Source organism: Pseudopipra pipra, chromosome 2, assembly GCF_036250125.1.
Source record: "Pseudopipra pipra isolate bDixPip1 chromosome 2, bDixPip1.hap1, whole genome shotgun sequence".
Classification (NCBI taxonomy): Eukaryota; Metazoa; Chordata; class Aves; order Passeriformes; family Pipridae; genus Pseudopipra; species Pseudopipra pipra.
The window spans coordinates 80,454,017-80,471,099 of NC_087550.1; the positions used below are offsets into that span (position 1 = coordinate 80,454,017).

The window sequence follows — 17,083 nt, forward strand, 5'->3', positions numbered from 1 at the left end:
TGGGGATGGAAATAGTAGAAATACTTTGCAATCAGATTTAAAATAAATATTATACTTTTACCTAACATCTTCTAAGCTACTTTTAAGAGTGGATCTTTTCATAATATTATTCTCTTTCCTGATGATTTGGACTGTGCTCAGTTTTGGCCTGTAGCCTGAATAGTAATGTGACAGGGTATAACTGCTTAGGGGACATCAGTCACAACATGGAAGACACATGCTGGCCAAGAGGGACATGAAAAGGAGAACATATTATGCTTTTGAAATGTTGGCTATATTTTGTTTTGTGCCTCTGGTATAAAACCCTCCCTCTATCTTTTTAAAATTCACTGTTAGGCAATTCTGCAATAAGTAAACAATTCCATGGTGAATTAGGCAATCACATCTCTTTTGTGGAAAACTTTAGGTCTTTAGCTGTGTACATCTGCAGAGTCACAAAGTACTGCTGAAACACTGTTTTTAGCTTTGCAGCCACAATCACACTGAAGATTAAGTAATATAACGTAAATATCTGGTAATGCTAAAAAATCTTATCATACTGTTAATAAGCCAATGCCATCCATAAAGTGACATGCTATCAGAAAAGAAATCCATGGGTGCATAGAAGGAATTAAGTCTTCAGTTTTTTGTTTCGGTTAATCAAAGTACAAGGTTCTCCTGTAAATCCTGCATATTAAGTCCAGGCTTTCATGGTTTTCCAGGTAGTTGCATCATGTCACTTTTTATTATAAAATGCTTAGTGACACAAAAGCAGAATGCAGAGAACAGTCACATCTGAATTCAAACACAATGGGGTGAGTTGTCTACTCACGCCTATTCCAATGCTTTCAGTGCAGGATACAGGTTTGACTGCTGATTTTCTACAGATTTATGATTTCTTTTGAGACATCCTTGGGGAGAGACATTATATCCCCGAGGCTGTATTTGTAGTCTGCTAAAAAACAAGAATCCTTGTCGAATCAACAGGAATCAGTCAAGAGAGCTTCTCATCTGACAGTGAATAGAATACATTGAATAAACATTCCACAATAAACCTTACCAGTTTAACCCTTCCAAGAGGGATTTTTGAAAATGCTCTGTTATGCCAACCCTGATAGTTATGAGGTCAGCAACTGTAATTAACATCAGAACTTGACCAGCATGTTGTACTTCTAAGAAATTCAGAGCCCTCCAATATTCAGACAGTATTTCACAAATTTAAAATTAGAACTTTTAATTACACAGTTAAAAGGTGTTGTTCTGATGCCATTGCACGGCTAGAGCTTGGTCAAGTAACAAGACAGATGAACCTCATACATTCCTCCTGGAGATCTGTTTCCACTTAAAACTGCCTCTGACTGAATAGTGTCCCAAATGAGGGAGAGATGAGAAGACAGGAAACAGCCATGCTATACAAAGAAAAATGTCAAAAGTAGGTTGTAAGAATCATAGAACATCCTGATTTGAAAGGGACACGCAAGGATCATTGAAGTCCAGCTCCTGGCTCTGCATGGGACCAAAAGTCTATGATACTTGTCTAAATGAACATATATGATCACAGACCATCCATGGGAATACACCAAGGATCACTGTCAGTGAAAGTTGCCAACCAGAGAAAACAGAGGATTGAAACAAACCAAGAGGGAGATGACTACTTGACGTTAGCTAACTACATATAAGTTGCTGGATGCTTTCTTTCCTAGTCAGTTTTGTATAGACACATAAAAATCAGTGTTAACACACTTGTAAGTGAACTCTAATCAGCAAATAGTCAGCTACAAATTTAGATAAAGGGAAAAAAACATAGCCTCGAGTTATCCTTTCAGAGGTTTAGTCCTACAGGAACGAGAAGGCTTTAGAGTTGATCCCAGTCCTTTATGTGGACATATTCACCTACAGACTGTCACAGCTCTGAAAAGACGCACGCCAGATCTAGTCCCTGGACAAAGAAATTTCAACAGGGGAAAGCAGGTGGAGGCTGTCTCTGTTTCCTGCAACATGCACACTTAAGAGAGGCGGCCATGAACACCCTAGGGCAGGTCCCACATCAACAAGCTCTGCCAACATGTGAGAGGCCAAGGTAAGGGGTCATTAGTCAGAACATGCAGAATCAGCATTTCTATGAGTCACCCAGATGGTCCAGTTTCCATACAGGATCCAGCCCAAGGCTAAAACTGCCTTAGAAACAGAAATATCTCAATTTTTTCAACAGGGGCACTTGGCATATGGGAATATTACACGGGATATATATTTATGCTGACCATCATTCACTAAGCTTAGCTAAACACTTGCCTATTCAAGTAAAAAAAAAAAGAATATGTTACAACAAGAAAATAAATGTGTATAATAGCAATCTAAAACAAGACCACCCCCCCCCCAAAAATCCAAAATAATGGGAAACCTGTTTCAAAATTAAAATGGATATTGGGTATAAATCAGTCATTTAAATATGTAACACTAATACAGAAGACAGCTATGGCTTTTTTCAACATTTGATATTTACAGAAACATTTTTATACAAAGCCTTATGAAGGTTTGCATATAATAATAACATTTTAAATATACTATCCTTCTTTTAAAACCTAATCCTAAGGACCACACATGATACAGAATTGTGTCTGTCATGATTTGAGAACTCCAAAAATCCAATTCCCTAGATTGATAAAGATTCCCTAGACTGATAAAGATATGATGATAATTTAATACTCACATACTTGAGCCTCTACCTCTCATAATAGGATATGTAGGGTGCCTTACCAAGTTCCCTGAAGTTATAGGCTGCTTGCATAATTTTCTTTAATGACCTAGGTAAATGCAACATTTTCCTCTTTTATCTTGATATTATCAGATATAAATTGAATATTCCGATACAGACACAAGATTTAGAGAAATTTTAAAAAATCACAGAATATGCATTTAACTATTTAACATCTGCAAGGGAATATGGAACTTTTCTTGCATAACGAAAGCACAATTCTTCCTGACTGAAGCCATTCTTCAGCCAACCAGAAATATTTTTTTAAAAATAGACTTTATATGTAAAAGCTCACTGTTCATTTCTATTCATCTATCTTGGTATGTAGCCATATATGTTTTGGAAATAGTCCTGAATAACAGAAGATGCATTAACTATGCCATTACAGCAATGATAAACAGTACCACATGTCTAACTGCTGTTCTGCTCCACAAAAACTTCATTTTTTTTCTTATCAAACATCGTCATGATGAAATGAGAAGTCTTCTTTACGCTATGAGGACCATATTTATTATAAAATGGATTTAAACTTACCATAAAATCCATCAACAATTGTCTTCAATATTTTGAATATTCATTAACCAATAATGGAAAGAAGTAATAGAAGTTTGTTATGGAAACATTTTTTTTTTTTATAATTGTCTAAAAATTAAGAGATTTTAAATCTTTGGTAGTCACTTTTCTTACTTAGATGCAATGAATTACAAAGATTTAACAGTAATGAATGGAAAATTAGAAATTTCCAACATGATCCTTTTTGCTTATGCAGTGACAATCAGAAGGGAAGGAAGAGAACAGAAGGCAAGCGGGGTATACAATAGACAGTGAGATGCATTCAACATTTAGGATTACAGACAACCCCAAATGTCTAACAACCACAATGCAGAGAATAAACATCCAGAAAAGTGTAGTTGTATTTGCGCAACAAAACAAACATTTTGTTTGCCAAAAACACAGGGAGGAATTGCCAGAGGCAGAAATTTGACATACTTGATTAAGCTGCTGGTCCATCAAGCCTGTGCTCAGCCTTTGGCTGTGACCATTGCACAACAGTTCAGAGGTAAACCTCCTTCAGTGCTACAGTAAATGTTGCCATATATTGAGGAAAACATCCCTCTTGATCCCTGTGGCAATAATCTTATTTCCTGAAGCATGAGATTAGATTACCTCATTTCAGCATACCTACCTACAGTTACTATTCCTTGTCATAAAATTATTGAAAAATATCCAGTTGCAGCTGCTGACTCTGATCATCCATGCTCTGGCAAGAAGTTTGGAAGAGCATCTTTTAATCTTGAGGCATTTATGTACATTTCTGAAGTCTCAGGGAGAGAGAACACATACAGCAAGAGATTTTTTGCAAGTGGATATGAGATGTATACATGAGAAAGGAAAATAAATATTTTAAGCAAATATGAAACAGTTTCTTATAGACAAAAATTTCTAATAGATCCTGACAAGGATACTGTGGATATTAAGGAACCAAACAGGACATACATACTTGGTTTAAGTGGCAAGAAACACCACTGCAAGTTTTGAGTCAAACTCTGTTATTACCCCCAGTACAGCATTTAAATGCCAGGAGGATGGAACAGGTGCCACAGAGTAAGAAGCCACACTAAAATACTGTATCTTTATAGTACTAATTATCTTTTTGTATATTCATATTAGCATATTTCTTTAAGAGATATTATTTATTAGCTGCAATTCAAATAGTAGCCGAGTGAAAAACTCAGAAAGGTAGTAACCTGAACAATGATGATACCATCCTAAACATCTCTACAATGATGATATCATCATAGGGTTTTCTACAGTACCGTTCTGCTCAACTGCTTTCTTATAACTCTTCTTATCACAGTCTCCTCATGGCAGCCTCATTCCATTCATCTCTTCCCTTCTCAGTTCTCTTCTCCCTTATCAAAATCTTATGTGTCTGTGCATGCCTCCCTTTTACATTTTCTTGTGTGTGAAAGCATTGGCTTCACCACATTCAATCAAAAATGTACTGAAAACATAACCCAGTGAAAAGAGTCATGGACCTAAAATGTATTTTATATCCCTTTTCTACCATACTCTGTAGCAGGAACATCTGGAACTATTTTGTACAATACAGCAGGGTTATGTTATCAGCTGTTCCTTAAGTTTCACCATAGAATAAATAAATACATTAGTAATTTTCTGTATTTATTTTTGGCAGGCAACTTGAGAGACAAATTATCTACTTCCAAACACAGATATAAATAAGCATAAACCATGCAGATGTTTTCCTCCTCCCTGTCAGTGTATTTCAACTGCTGGAACACACTGATCTTGTTTACCTTTTGAGCAATGCAGCCCAACTTATACAGGAAAAAAGCCCCCAGACATGCTATATACTCCCCTCTCAAACAAACTTTTTTTATATGAAACAAATATAGGTTGCCTTCTAACCAATACCAGATTGAATAAAAGATAACAGGAAATGCAAAAATGGTAAGGAATATGGTAAGGAAACGTATTAGTGGTAAGCCCTTAAGATTGCATAAGGTCTATGCACTTACACTCTTAAAAATATCACAAAACCAGTTTTCAAAAGTCTTTATCAGAAGGTGTGATTTTAAAATAATTAAATCCACCCGTTTTTGTCTCTCCAAAGAGAACCAGAATACTTCCAAGACACAGCTAATGGCAACTGACATAAGGTCCTACCCTTGTCCTAGTAAAGTCTATGCTGGGAGATAAATGCGTGGGAGCAGGTTGAGACCCTAAAGCATAAGTCTGACATGAGAAAGAAAATTACGTTTTCTATTGATCACAATACTATGAAAGGAGACACTCCAGTCTGATGTATTTGCATTTACAAAACCACAGATACCTCAAGAGCAACAAGACTTATCCTTTTCTAATATTCAGTGTATATCTAACCACTAGAAATAAAAGTCTACATCTTTCGAATCATACAGCAAGCTCTATTTGTCTCCTTCTCTCTAAACAGATATATTCCTGACTATTTCTACAGTATCTTGCAAGATGGGGAATAATCTTTGCCAAAACCTAGGTCAACTACTGTTATAACAGAAAATAATGCCTTGATGTCAATGTTAACACCTTTCTGATTATTCTTGTAAAAACCTGCAGATTTTAAAACATCACATTTCATCTTTGGCTTTGTGTAATTTTAACTTCCTTCTGCTCTGTTTATTATAAGGTGTTAATTAAAAATACAGACTACTTCAGTTCTCACTCTCAGCCTTTGCTGTCTGTGCTACTATCTTCTTCCTTGAGGCTGAATTTGGTTCTCCTCAGTGAGGTCAATTATGTGGGCTTAAAGAAATGGCGGAAATTTCAGCATTGGGAAGCTGCTGAAATGTCAGGAGAAATCCTCAAAGGCTTTTCTTTCAGGTGAGAGTTGCCAGAGTCATATAACAAACGCACTTCCCAGTAACAGATATGGATATTATCTCTCTTTCATGAAGGCTGTGATACAGACTGACATCTTACTGCAGAAGAAATGCTACCCTGACCAACACCCTTCCAACACCCTCAACACTGCATACCGTGGCAGATCAAAAATACAGACCATCATCCTACAGGAAGATTTTTCTATTGTGAGTGGTGTGACATTCCTAATTCTGAAACACTTTATAAAAAGTTGGTGAACTTCCCAGAAATGCAGCCATGTCCTTCCATCCTCCCAGTGACGTTCCCACTGCCCCAAATGCAGAAGAGGATCTCTGGAGCCACGGTGCACAATGCTGGAAGAGATGACTAGGCAGGTCAGATCAGGCCCTTCAGGCTCAGTCATCTTTTAAAGTTTCAGTCTTACAAGGAAATCAGACAGTGGCTTCCTAGGTCTTTAATATCTACTGATGACAATATCACAGGTGTAGTCTTCTCCCTCTGATTTTGTCCACATCTCTGGTTTCAGAAAATTAGCAGAAGAAATAGTAAAAAAGGAAATATGAAGAAGAAAGTAAAAGCAGGTGAAGGTGTTCTAGAGTTAGGATGTTTCCTTTTCTACATTTTAGATTTTCTCTTTTCTTTTACTCTGATAGCCACCAAATGTTGGTAATACTCTGCTCCTACGATGAAAAAGGAAACCAGTAGCCCTTCCAAACCCTCCCAGATATATAAAATAATTCTTGAGAAAAATTCACTGATATAAACCCAGAAGACTCTCATATCGTCATCACAGGAAAATAGGAATCATAAAATGGACTCACATAAGTTTTACCTTTGAATTCGTCCTGCTAAGATAGCAGAAAATCCTAAAAGCAAAACAAGAAGCTTCAGCCCCCTGAACATTGAACTAGTTAACCGCTTGCAAAGGGAGTTGAGCAAAATTAGCATCAAACCCAACAAGAGATTCTGCCATGTACTGCACTGCCATCTTCCTGCTGCAGGCAATACCTGTTCCCCATGGAGAATCCCTGGAACTGTGCTTCATTTTTCAGTGTATGGAGCCAGTTTCACTCTTTTTGATTATGACAAGATAAAACCTGGAAAAGAAACCTCATCTTGCTCACCGTTTCCAAAGGCAAGACAGGAGTAAGGCATCATTTTTTGACTCTGATATATGAAGTCCATAACTATTATGTCAAAAATCTTGCTAGCAACTGAGATGGTTCTTTGTGGAAAAATCCAGATTCTCCAACTAGCTTTCACAGTTATTAAGTCAGTCATAAATACTGAATTGCTCACAGTTCATTAAACCAACTAAAATAAATTTCAACTCACTTTTATAATTGTCACTGCTCACTAACACATGCAGAATTTGAAAGCTGTCACTAGATAAATATATCTTAATTATGAGTAGATATATATCAATATGAATATATATGTGTATATATATACACACAGAAATAAAGTTGAATGCAGTAACCCAAAACTTCAAAATAGGTGAGATAGTCTTTAGGTGGGATAACCCTTAAAAGTGCAAGATAAAAAACAACATGAAAAGACTCTTGTTCTCATATTTCATCTGACAGAAAAAATGAATTTTGATATTACAATAATTAAACACATAGAAAAAATTAGGTTATGATTTTGTAAAAATAATTTCTCTCAGGAATTCTGCAAATCCCTGTCAAACTCCAAAGATTTTGCTTCTCCTTTATTTGACAAAACTTTGATGGTGTATGATAGAGACCCTGGCTTGATCAATCCCAAAAGGACAGAATACAAATCTCAACTGCTGCAGCAGGCAAAATAAGTATGAAAAGCTCCTGAGAGTGACCTTCCTACACAATTTACTGTCCCCCTGTTTCTGTTCAAAGAAATATTGCCATAAGACTCTTCTATGATTATTCTGCATATTTTGATAGTTCTAATTCTGAGAAATAGTTGAAAAAATCTTAAATATGTCAGAATAAAGTAAGGGAGGAAAGGGGAAAAAGACTCTCAAACTGACACAACTAACTACTGAGACAAAAAAATTAAAAAAAGGCAAGAGACAATGTAATTCTGCTTTTGGTGATCTGTATGCAAAGCTGGTCTGTAACTGTACCTTCGTTTTCTTCTTACTGAACACTTCATATCAAAGAAAGCAGGTTCACACGTAATACCTTTCCTGACAGTGCTGTTGCTTAATTAGTCAACAGGATGTGAACCTTATGATAAAAATAATTGAGTTGGGGCCTTCAGTCTCTGAAGAAAGGCATCAACACGTAGTATATTCTCACAAGATATGGATTTTGTACACTGTGAATGGAAAAAGGGACACTGAGGTATTCTGCGGAAAAGGACTATACAGTACTTTTGTCTCAGACTATAAATGCTGCTTAGTCTACAGTGCAGGCTTCCATTTTTTAAATCCCTATAATAAATCAGTAATAAATATAAATATGTATACATTTTAACTATCATTCCCATTATGCAGCACTTTTTTTCAGTTATGATGGTCGTCATACAAAACTTCAAAAACTTTTTTCTTCCATCCTTCTCTAAATAACCAAGGGAAAAATACATGACATATAATATAGAACTTCAGCATTTAAGTGCAACAGATACAGAAACACGAAAATGAGTCAAAAATCCACAAACAGAACAGTAATAGAAAGTGATTTGTTAAAAATACTTTTCTACAAATGACAGTATTTAATTCTGCATACATTATTTCTTCATCTTGATCCTCAGGAGGAGACAGACTTCTCTCATGCTTTGTTGTCTTATTTTCAAATTCATTAGTCTTTATGCTGAAAGCAGGCAATTGCTGAGACAAAAGTGTATTACCAATGTTTTCAATACATTAATATGAAACAATCAAACCTGTATCACAGCACTGATGTTTTGAAACCACTGCCTTTAAATTTGTATTAGATCAAATTATTACTTTTCTGCTTGACAAAAGGTTAAGTTGAAAATCATTTTGTAGACATATCAAAACTAAAGTCTTCCACTGTGTTTTCTAATGTATCAAATCTCTTTACCATTTAATGGACCACTCATCTTTCATTCTCTGCACAAGAGTGAGCAGTACATTATAAAAACACTCATTTCCTTGCCTCACTTTACTTCATTTAACTTGAACTGTTTCCAGAATGCATAAATACAGTGGCTGTGAGAATTTGTATATGTAGGGTTACTCCGTCTGCAGAATTATCCATCAGGAAACTGTACACCTTCTGAAATTTGTATTTCTTTCTGAAGGACTGAGTGCTCACTTCAGAAACAGTGCTGGGCAAGAATATACTCTTCACTGTGCCAACACATTCAAAAAGTACTCTTCATGCCATGATACAGAAATTAACTCCCCACATGAAGTGATGGAACTGGAAAGTCAGTAATTCATTTTTTTCTAATAACTCTAGGTTTTTTTCTTCTAGTTTTCTTCCTTCTGACAGCAAACATTGCATGTTTTCCTGCAATAGAATTTTTATTTTGAAGAGAAGCGAAAAAATGTTGTAGACCATACTGCTGGAGTTTCCAGCAGACATTGTATAAGGAGGAATTTTCTCTCTGTCTTGACATTGACATTCAAGATTAGTTCCATTTTTTTCTTCCTAATTAGCTTTTCCAAGAAAATTGTATATTTGAAACAGAATACTTTCCCTCAGGGCATCAGAAACTTAATCTTTCCAATTTCCTTTCAACGGTCATTGACAACAAAGCATTATATTGTAACTCAGTGGGGAATTAAGAACTATGTGACGTAAAAAATGGAAAAAGCACTATGTAAATAAATTCCACATAGATGTCAGTAAAAATATAGTAATGAAAAATCCTTTAGGCCACCTTGTTAATACCTGACAGAACTGCCTGTTCACATTAAAGTCTGTTTGCCTTTCAAAGGAGGTTAAGACACTAAATTTATACAAAACTGAATACAAATATTCACAACAACACACTGAGTGATTAGCATTAAATCATTTGAAATATCATAAACAATGATATCATAAACATGAGATCTTTCCAATCACTTTACCAGCAGTCTTCTTTGTGACTCAAAAGATTTTTTTTTCAACTTTAATCATTCCACAAAGATATAGTCCCTCACAGAACTCTTTATTTTCTTTATATCTGACATAAAAACCAATAATGCTAAGACACAATTACAAGATTATGGTGATAAACTGTAAGGCTGTTAACAACCTTTTAGATGGAAGTTGCACTTGTAAATCTTATCAATAAAAGTAACTGTTGGAGCAGCTTTTGGATTCTGATAACAAGTCACTAAAAAAATAATTGCAGGTCTTTATTTAAAGATTTTTGAGAAATTAATTGAAGATTATAAGCTTTGTGACATATGGCACACTACCAGTATAGCCTACCAGGAAAAGACATTTACAGCATGCCTTTTCTGGACTGTTAACATGCAGACTTTCATATGTAGTACACAGTAATTTCTACTTAATCCCCTTTATAGATAATGCTGTGTACATATATGGTGTGTGTACCATATGTATATATATATATATAAGACATTACAGAACTTCTTAAAAGTGAATGTCTCATTCTTGTGTAGATTTCAGCTTCAGTTGTGCCTCTTAAACAGAGTTCAGCAAGGTACTTACTGATGTGTAGAGGAAACCTTCTCCATTTAGGGCTATATACAACCCAGTCTTTACACCCTGGATAGCAACAACTCGAAGTCCCACTGGTATAAGGTTGAATAAAGCTATGAAGAAAAAACATAACCAGATATTAATATGCTATGACTAAAACAATATCCTAATAAATATCACTAGTAAAAAGAAAGAAACTATATAATAAACTGTATAATTTTTTTTCCGATTTTGAAATTAGACTAATTCAGAAAAACCAGCTTCTTATAAAGTTCGTCCTCAGAATTAAAGCCTATCTATCTACCAATAAATTCTGCAATAGTTTAGTGTCTGGCACAAGTGTTAACTAGTAAATACAAAGCACAGCAAACTGGGCTGTAATCATTTATGCAGCACTGCAAACATGAACATCTGAGACAATCTGAATAGAGTCAAAGAGCCCACCAGTTCCCTCATCAACGTAGACTGATCATAAGAGTAATACTTATGATATGCCCTGCAGAAAACATCTCCAATTCTGGCAAGTAACACAGAAGGTAATGGCAGAGGTTTAAAAGTTCATAAAGGCACCGAAATATGTACTTGACCCTAAATGTGCATAAATGTTATTGAGCTAAATACAGAACATGCTCAAAAACTTGGGGCTCTGTGCATGCGTGTGTGGAGTAATTAGAAAATAATTAGAAAACTACCTAATAGCAAATACTGTAGGAATGGTATATACCTCTGTAGTAACAAACCAGCCACAACTTTGATCACTGTCTGAAAAAGACCAGTGTGAGGAGTGGTAGTTTACCAGCCTCACCACAGAAAAATACACAGAAAACCAGGAAAAGTTATATAAATAGGAGACATGAAAGATTCTTCTTCTAAAAATTATGCCAGCACACACCTATACTACATTTACTGACTCATACTAGAAAATCAGATGCAAAGCACACATCAGTCTTGGAAGAAAAGCTCTAGATGAGATAGAGTTCATGCTAAATATTTTTCCACTGCGAATGAGTCAAGTACTGACAAGTCCTTGGATGAAAACCAAAAGCACAACCTATGTATTCAACATATGCAGTGAGGACTATGGTTCTACTAAGTCAGGTCTCAGGAACACAGTAACACCTACAGAGAGTTCCTCAAAATTTAGGAAGGTCGTTCAGAGGTGTGACCAGAAAATGTACTGTATGAGGCTATCTGTAATCAGAATGCCAGAGCTAAAGCCAAAATCAAGAGAAAAAGTGTCATGTACTTGCAGTGGATAAGTACATTTCTCAAGGTGTGAAAACTCCTGTTTGGTCAAAGGACACAAATCCACAGTTTGTTTATGATGAAGATGATCAAATCTTTACAACTGAGAAAAAGCATAGGTTGACTACTAGAACTTAAAGATAGAAGTGGATGAAAAAAAAAAAAGATACTTTTCCTTCAACATTGTTATGGAGAAAAAGAGTGTGTAACATTAGATCTTTTTATGAACACAAAAAGCCAGTATAAAGCTAGGAATTGTAGCAGAGTGCTTCCTAAAGGTGTAGAAAGAAAAATATATTCAAAAGAGGTCTAGAAGAACAGATAACAATTTTGGGGGAGGCTTACAAAGAAGAATAGAAAAGATGACAAGAATTAGCATAAATAAATAGCATTTTAATTTCTGTAATTTCCAAAAGTCTCCATTATGCTAGGGTCTTAGTGGGCTGTTGACTAGAAAAATACTGGATACAGACAAGGTTCCCTCTCTATATTAGGATAAACAGCGAAATATGACACTCATTGATAAGATATCCTAAGAGTATATAGGCTAAACACTGCATGGCTTGAGGGCTTTCAAATGTTCAATATAATCTGCAAGTTAAAAATTAAAGTCATTACCCTGAAAGGAAACAATTCAAAGCCAGCAAAATCACTTTTGTGGATGGTGGATGGGGAGTCTGTCAGAGAAGAACTAAGTTTCAGATAGCAATTGAGTTTGGGTTTTTTTCCTAGAAGAAAAGAAATTGTGGGGGAGGAGGACACCTGCATAGAAACACCATGCTAGAGGGGGGGGCAGCAACAATTGAAGGGGCACCAGAAAGAAAAAGTAAACAATACTTGTATAAAGACAAGAAATGAACACAAAAGACAAGTCAGCCATGAAAACTGCTATGGAAAAATAACTTCAAATCATAGAGGTTCCGTCAAAAAAATTCTGGAACATAGATATTATTTGCTGTATTGCCATTAAAAATAAAGCAGCAGAGCTAGAAAAAAACCTCCAGCCATCACTGAAGAAGAATTAGAGGCTTGTAACAGGGCAGTGTTTTATGCAACCTATAAAATTACTAGAGCATCTTATAGTTGCTGGTGAATTTAGAAAGCATTGAAGAGGGTGTGTAATGTATCTTTTACTGCCACTAGATTTTAATTGGAGACTGTCGGAGCTCCTGTAATTAGCCTAAGACCATAAAATTTTAGAGTATGATCTGAAATGCTGCAATTCTGCACATACAGAAAATTCAGTAAATTTCACAAAATCTTTCAGACTTGGTTGAAACTAGGCGGGCCAGTCTACATTCAGTTTTCAATTGACAAATGATCAGCAATATGTTTCATACTGGGGTCAGCAAAACATGTATCAGGAAGGTACAGTATGTGGTTTTTAGGTGCTTTGAAGGTGGCCAAAGGAAAGCCAATTTCCTCCAGACATGACTGTGCAGTACTCTTTAATGAACAAGACTCTTCTGCCTAATTACACATTTCAAACCTTCCTAGGATTCACCTATGCTATCCCCCACTCTAATAAGAACCTGCTTTGAGAGAAGCAGAAAGCCTTCCAGAGTCTGCTGGCATTTTGGTTCTGCACAGCCAAAGTTATGCTCTTACCTGAGGGGGCTGTGAAAAAGAACCATTTCCCCAGCTTTCTTCTGTCTTTAAGACATTGATCCAAAACCAAAACCAACTGGAGAGTGAGGCTCCTGAACATCTTTATGTACCTAAACCCAGTTCAATGAGTCCATAGATGAGTTGAGAGAGGGGGCGCCCTCTTTCAGCCTAGGAAATATAACTCTGCCTGATGCTCAGTGCTCCTATGCTGCACACTCAAGCAGAAAGCCTGGCGAATCCAAATGTAAATAAGACGTGGGACCATTAAGCAAAACAAAGGAACCGATCAGCAAAAACGGTTCCAGTAAAACCTTTTCTTCTTGTCAGCACTGAGCCTGTGCACTCCCTTAGCTTTGATTTGTATTCCATCTAAACCGTGATCACAAAGCACACAGTTTCTCCTCCTTCTCCTAAGCCTACAAGCCTAAGCCTATTCCCATCACAGACAAGATCAGAAAATGGGGGTGGAGGGCAGTTAGCAGAAACAACTGGCATGAAAATGGTTATCTGTTTAGGTGTCATGGAGGAGACTTGCAGGAACTCCAAATCTGACTTGGATTCTAATCCTCACAAAGCTTTAGCCAAAATTTAAGTCCATTTTTATTTTTTTTATGAGCAATCACTCCTTTCTTGAGCAAAACACAAAACCACCACATAACTTTTTCCTTCTTTTATGCAATATCATCATAGTCTATTAATTTGAAATCTGAAATGCCTAAAATCAGATATTTCCATTTACTTATGAAAATCTATGTAGGTACAACTGACTTGTAGCTACAAGAAAATTGCTATTGCAGATCACTGTTTTTCTCAAGAAGCTCGCTAAAAAAACGATTGCTTAAGGCTTATAAATTTGCTGTCTCTTCTGAATGTTCTGTGCTCTTGTGTCAGTTAATAAAACTTTCCACAGCACCAAATCTCCAGTCAGAACAAGGCAACTATTTCTTTAATTTTTTTTCATCTGCAGGTCCACAGGCAAAAATGGCGACTCATAACATCTCATCATAACATCTCTTAGATTGGCAATGAGTGCAAAAAGGTTGGTATTTAGAGCTCTGTCCACCCATTTCTTATGGAGTAAACCCATTCTACCTACCTGACTTTACACAAGACATAATTAAAACATAACTGAACATGGCCTTCACTGACTCTGTTAGACTAAGATTATCCCAATGGGAGAAACAGGCTTACCTAACTCCCAGAGGTAGTGTAGGTAGACGAGTAAATGCCTGAATAATTCTTGGAAGACAAACTTCAGTAAAAAGCAATGTGAAAATCAGGCTGCAGGTATTTCAGTGCAGTAATTCAAATTTAACGTTCATTAATCCAAATTTAACAGCACTGCAGGTGTTGTTTCTTAATCTTCATGTGCTTTATTTCTGTCTAATTATCTCCTTTACCTTAAAAGGGTGCTGTAAAGATTATTTTATTTCTATCTTCAAACCAAAATGTGATAGGGGTAGGTACTTTAGAAAGACATTAAAAAATTAATACTTCCATATTCAATTTGGAGGATATAAATAAAATATTAGGACCATGCATTAAAAGATGAAAATAAAGGAATGTTAAATGGTTGCAGGATTTTCTTGAACAGCAACTCTACCAGATACCAAGCATCACAAAAGAGGAAAAGCATGCTGCAGAATAATAAAGGAAGAGATGTTCACAACAAAACCAGATCAAAGTTGCTTGGTTAACGTTATCTTTGTCATTTATAAGCTTATGAAATAAGGCTAATTACCAATGAGTAATGCTCTTTTAATTACAGCATGTTATAAACATGTTCTAAACATGACTGTAATTCATAAGGGGTGCAAATAGCAACATTTGAGTGTTACAATCAGGTCTATCTCCTATAAAGGAAAGTATCACCATTTATGTTAAATATTTTCAGTGGTTGTTGTCTGAGATACACTCTCTAGGTGAATCAAAAGAAACCATAGATCTAAAAGATTTAGGGCTTTGATCTCAGAAATTAAAGAATCAGAATTGTCTATTTCTCAAATTTATTAGTCTTCCTACAGAAACTACCCTTCATTCATAAGACAAAACTTTGAAGATAGACCAAAACCTAAAAATGAACTGGTTTAGGTGGGGAGGACAGGAGGAGAATGTTATGCTTGTTACCACAAGCACATATGGAAATCTATTTCTTTATGATTTCTGTGTAGTAGCTTGTAGCTTTCCTAATTATTAACAATAAGGCCCATGGACAACACTGAAGCAAGTTGCATTTGCATCTGTAAAATCCAGGAAAATTAGAGCTAGAGAGGGACAGCTACACTGAGTAGGACCTCAGTAATCAACCCTACAGCTTTAATCACAGTCATTCCTGCCTTTACTACAAACATGCTCCAAAAGCAAACCATAAACTGTAAGGCATTAGAGAAACAAAAAAGAGAAAAGCAGCTAAAATAATAAAAGCAATGTATTAAAGCCTCTTTTTACATATGATTGAGAGTGGGGCAAAAAAACCCACAGACTGAACACACAAGATTGCTTAAGCAACAGCCTTGATCTGGTGATGTGATCTAAGGAAACAGCATCATTAACCAATGGGTGCATTAATTCACACTCTTTCACAAAACATGATTAGCTTGGAAAAGTTATACATAGAAATTACAACACTGAACTGAAAACTATCAGTCTGTTTAGGTTGAGTTCTAATATCATGGCCGTCAACATGAACAGACAAAAGTACCTTTAGGGATGTAATTACAAGTAGTCACATCTTTCTTCCTTTTTTGTGGAAGGATTTGTGTGCAGCAAAATGTACTACAAATCTTGCCATCTCTCTCTCTGCAGACTCTAGCCTTTACTCAGATTTAAGGCAAGCTGGGAAAATGGCTTGCACTAGAGCAGCTGATTAAATCCACTGGTACTACTCATTTTGACTTCAAATAGAAGCAAAATGTCATTAAAGTGACTACTGACAAGCTTTAAAGACATCTTAATCTTGGTTTACGCTACCTCTCTGTAACACTGCGACTCCAATAGTGTGTAACTTATTGTTTACTGACATACATATAAAATGAGTACTAAATGATATAGGCACTTGAGGGAATTTTAACTTCAAGCACTGCTCTAACTGCTTGACACAGAATACATTGCAGAAGCACAAAAAGTAGCAGCATGACTAAGCTTCAAACAGTTCCCTTGCTGAAGACAAAAAAGAAAATATATCTTTTTCTGACTCTCACGCCTTGCTTTTCTGACACCCATTTACTCAGATGGCCAGTGCACTCTCTTCAGGGACAGTGAATAGTCCAGAAGACAGGTGGAAGGCTGGCAGAGGTGCAAACCCTTTGGTGGTCTGTGTTTTCCTTTTTTATGAACACAATCAAATGGAAGTCATCTTCACTATCAAGAAAAGCATATTATCTGTCCTACTGACAGCTAATATATGTCCATCCCTTCACCCACTGGGCACATTAAATAGGCAGTCTGTAAACACAATGGTCAGAAGCAGGATTTTCTCCTTGGGCCACTGCCAGAAGTTATTTACCTGTAAGCC

The 17,083-nt window shown here is 36.1% G+C and overlaps 1 protein-coding gene across 5 annotated transcripts in view; it reads right to left on the bottom strand.

The window, feature by feature from the left end:
* Positions 1–17,083, bottom strand: part of FGF14 (fibroblast growth factor 14) — a 401,680-nt gene that overhangs the window by 74,575 nt on the left and 310,022 nt on the right. For all 5 annotated transcript variants that reach the window (XM_064646102.1, XM_064646100.1, XM_064646106.1 and 2 more), the window contains one exon: positions 10,726–10,829. In XM_064646102.1, coding sequence (XP_064502172.1) covers positions 10,726–10,829 — 104 coding nt within the window. The remainder of the gene's footprint in view (positions 1–10,725; positions 10,830–17,083) is intronic.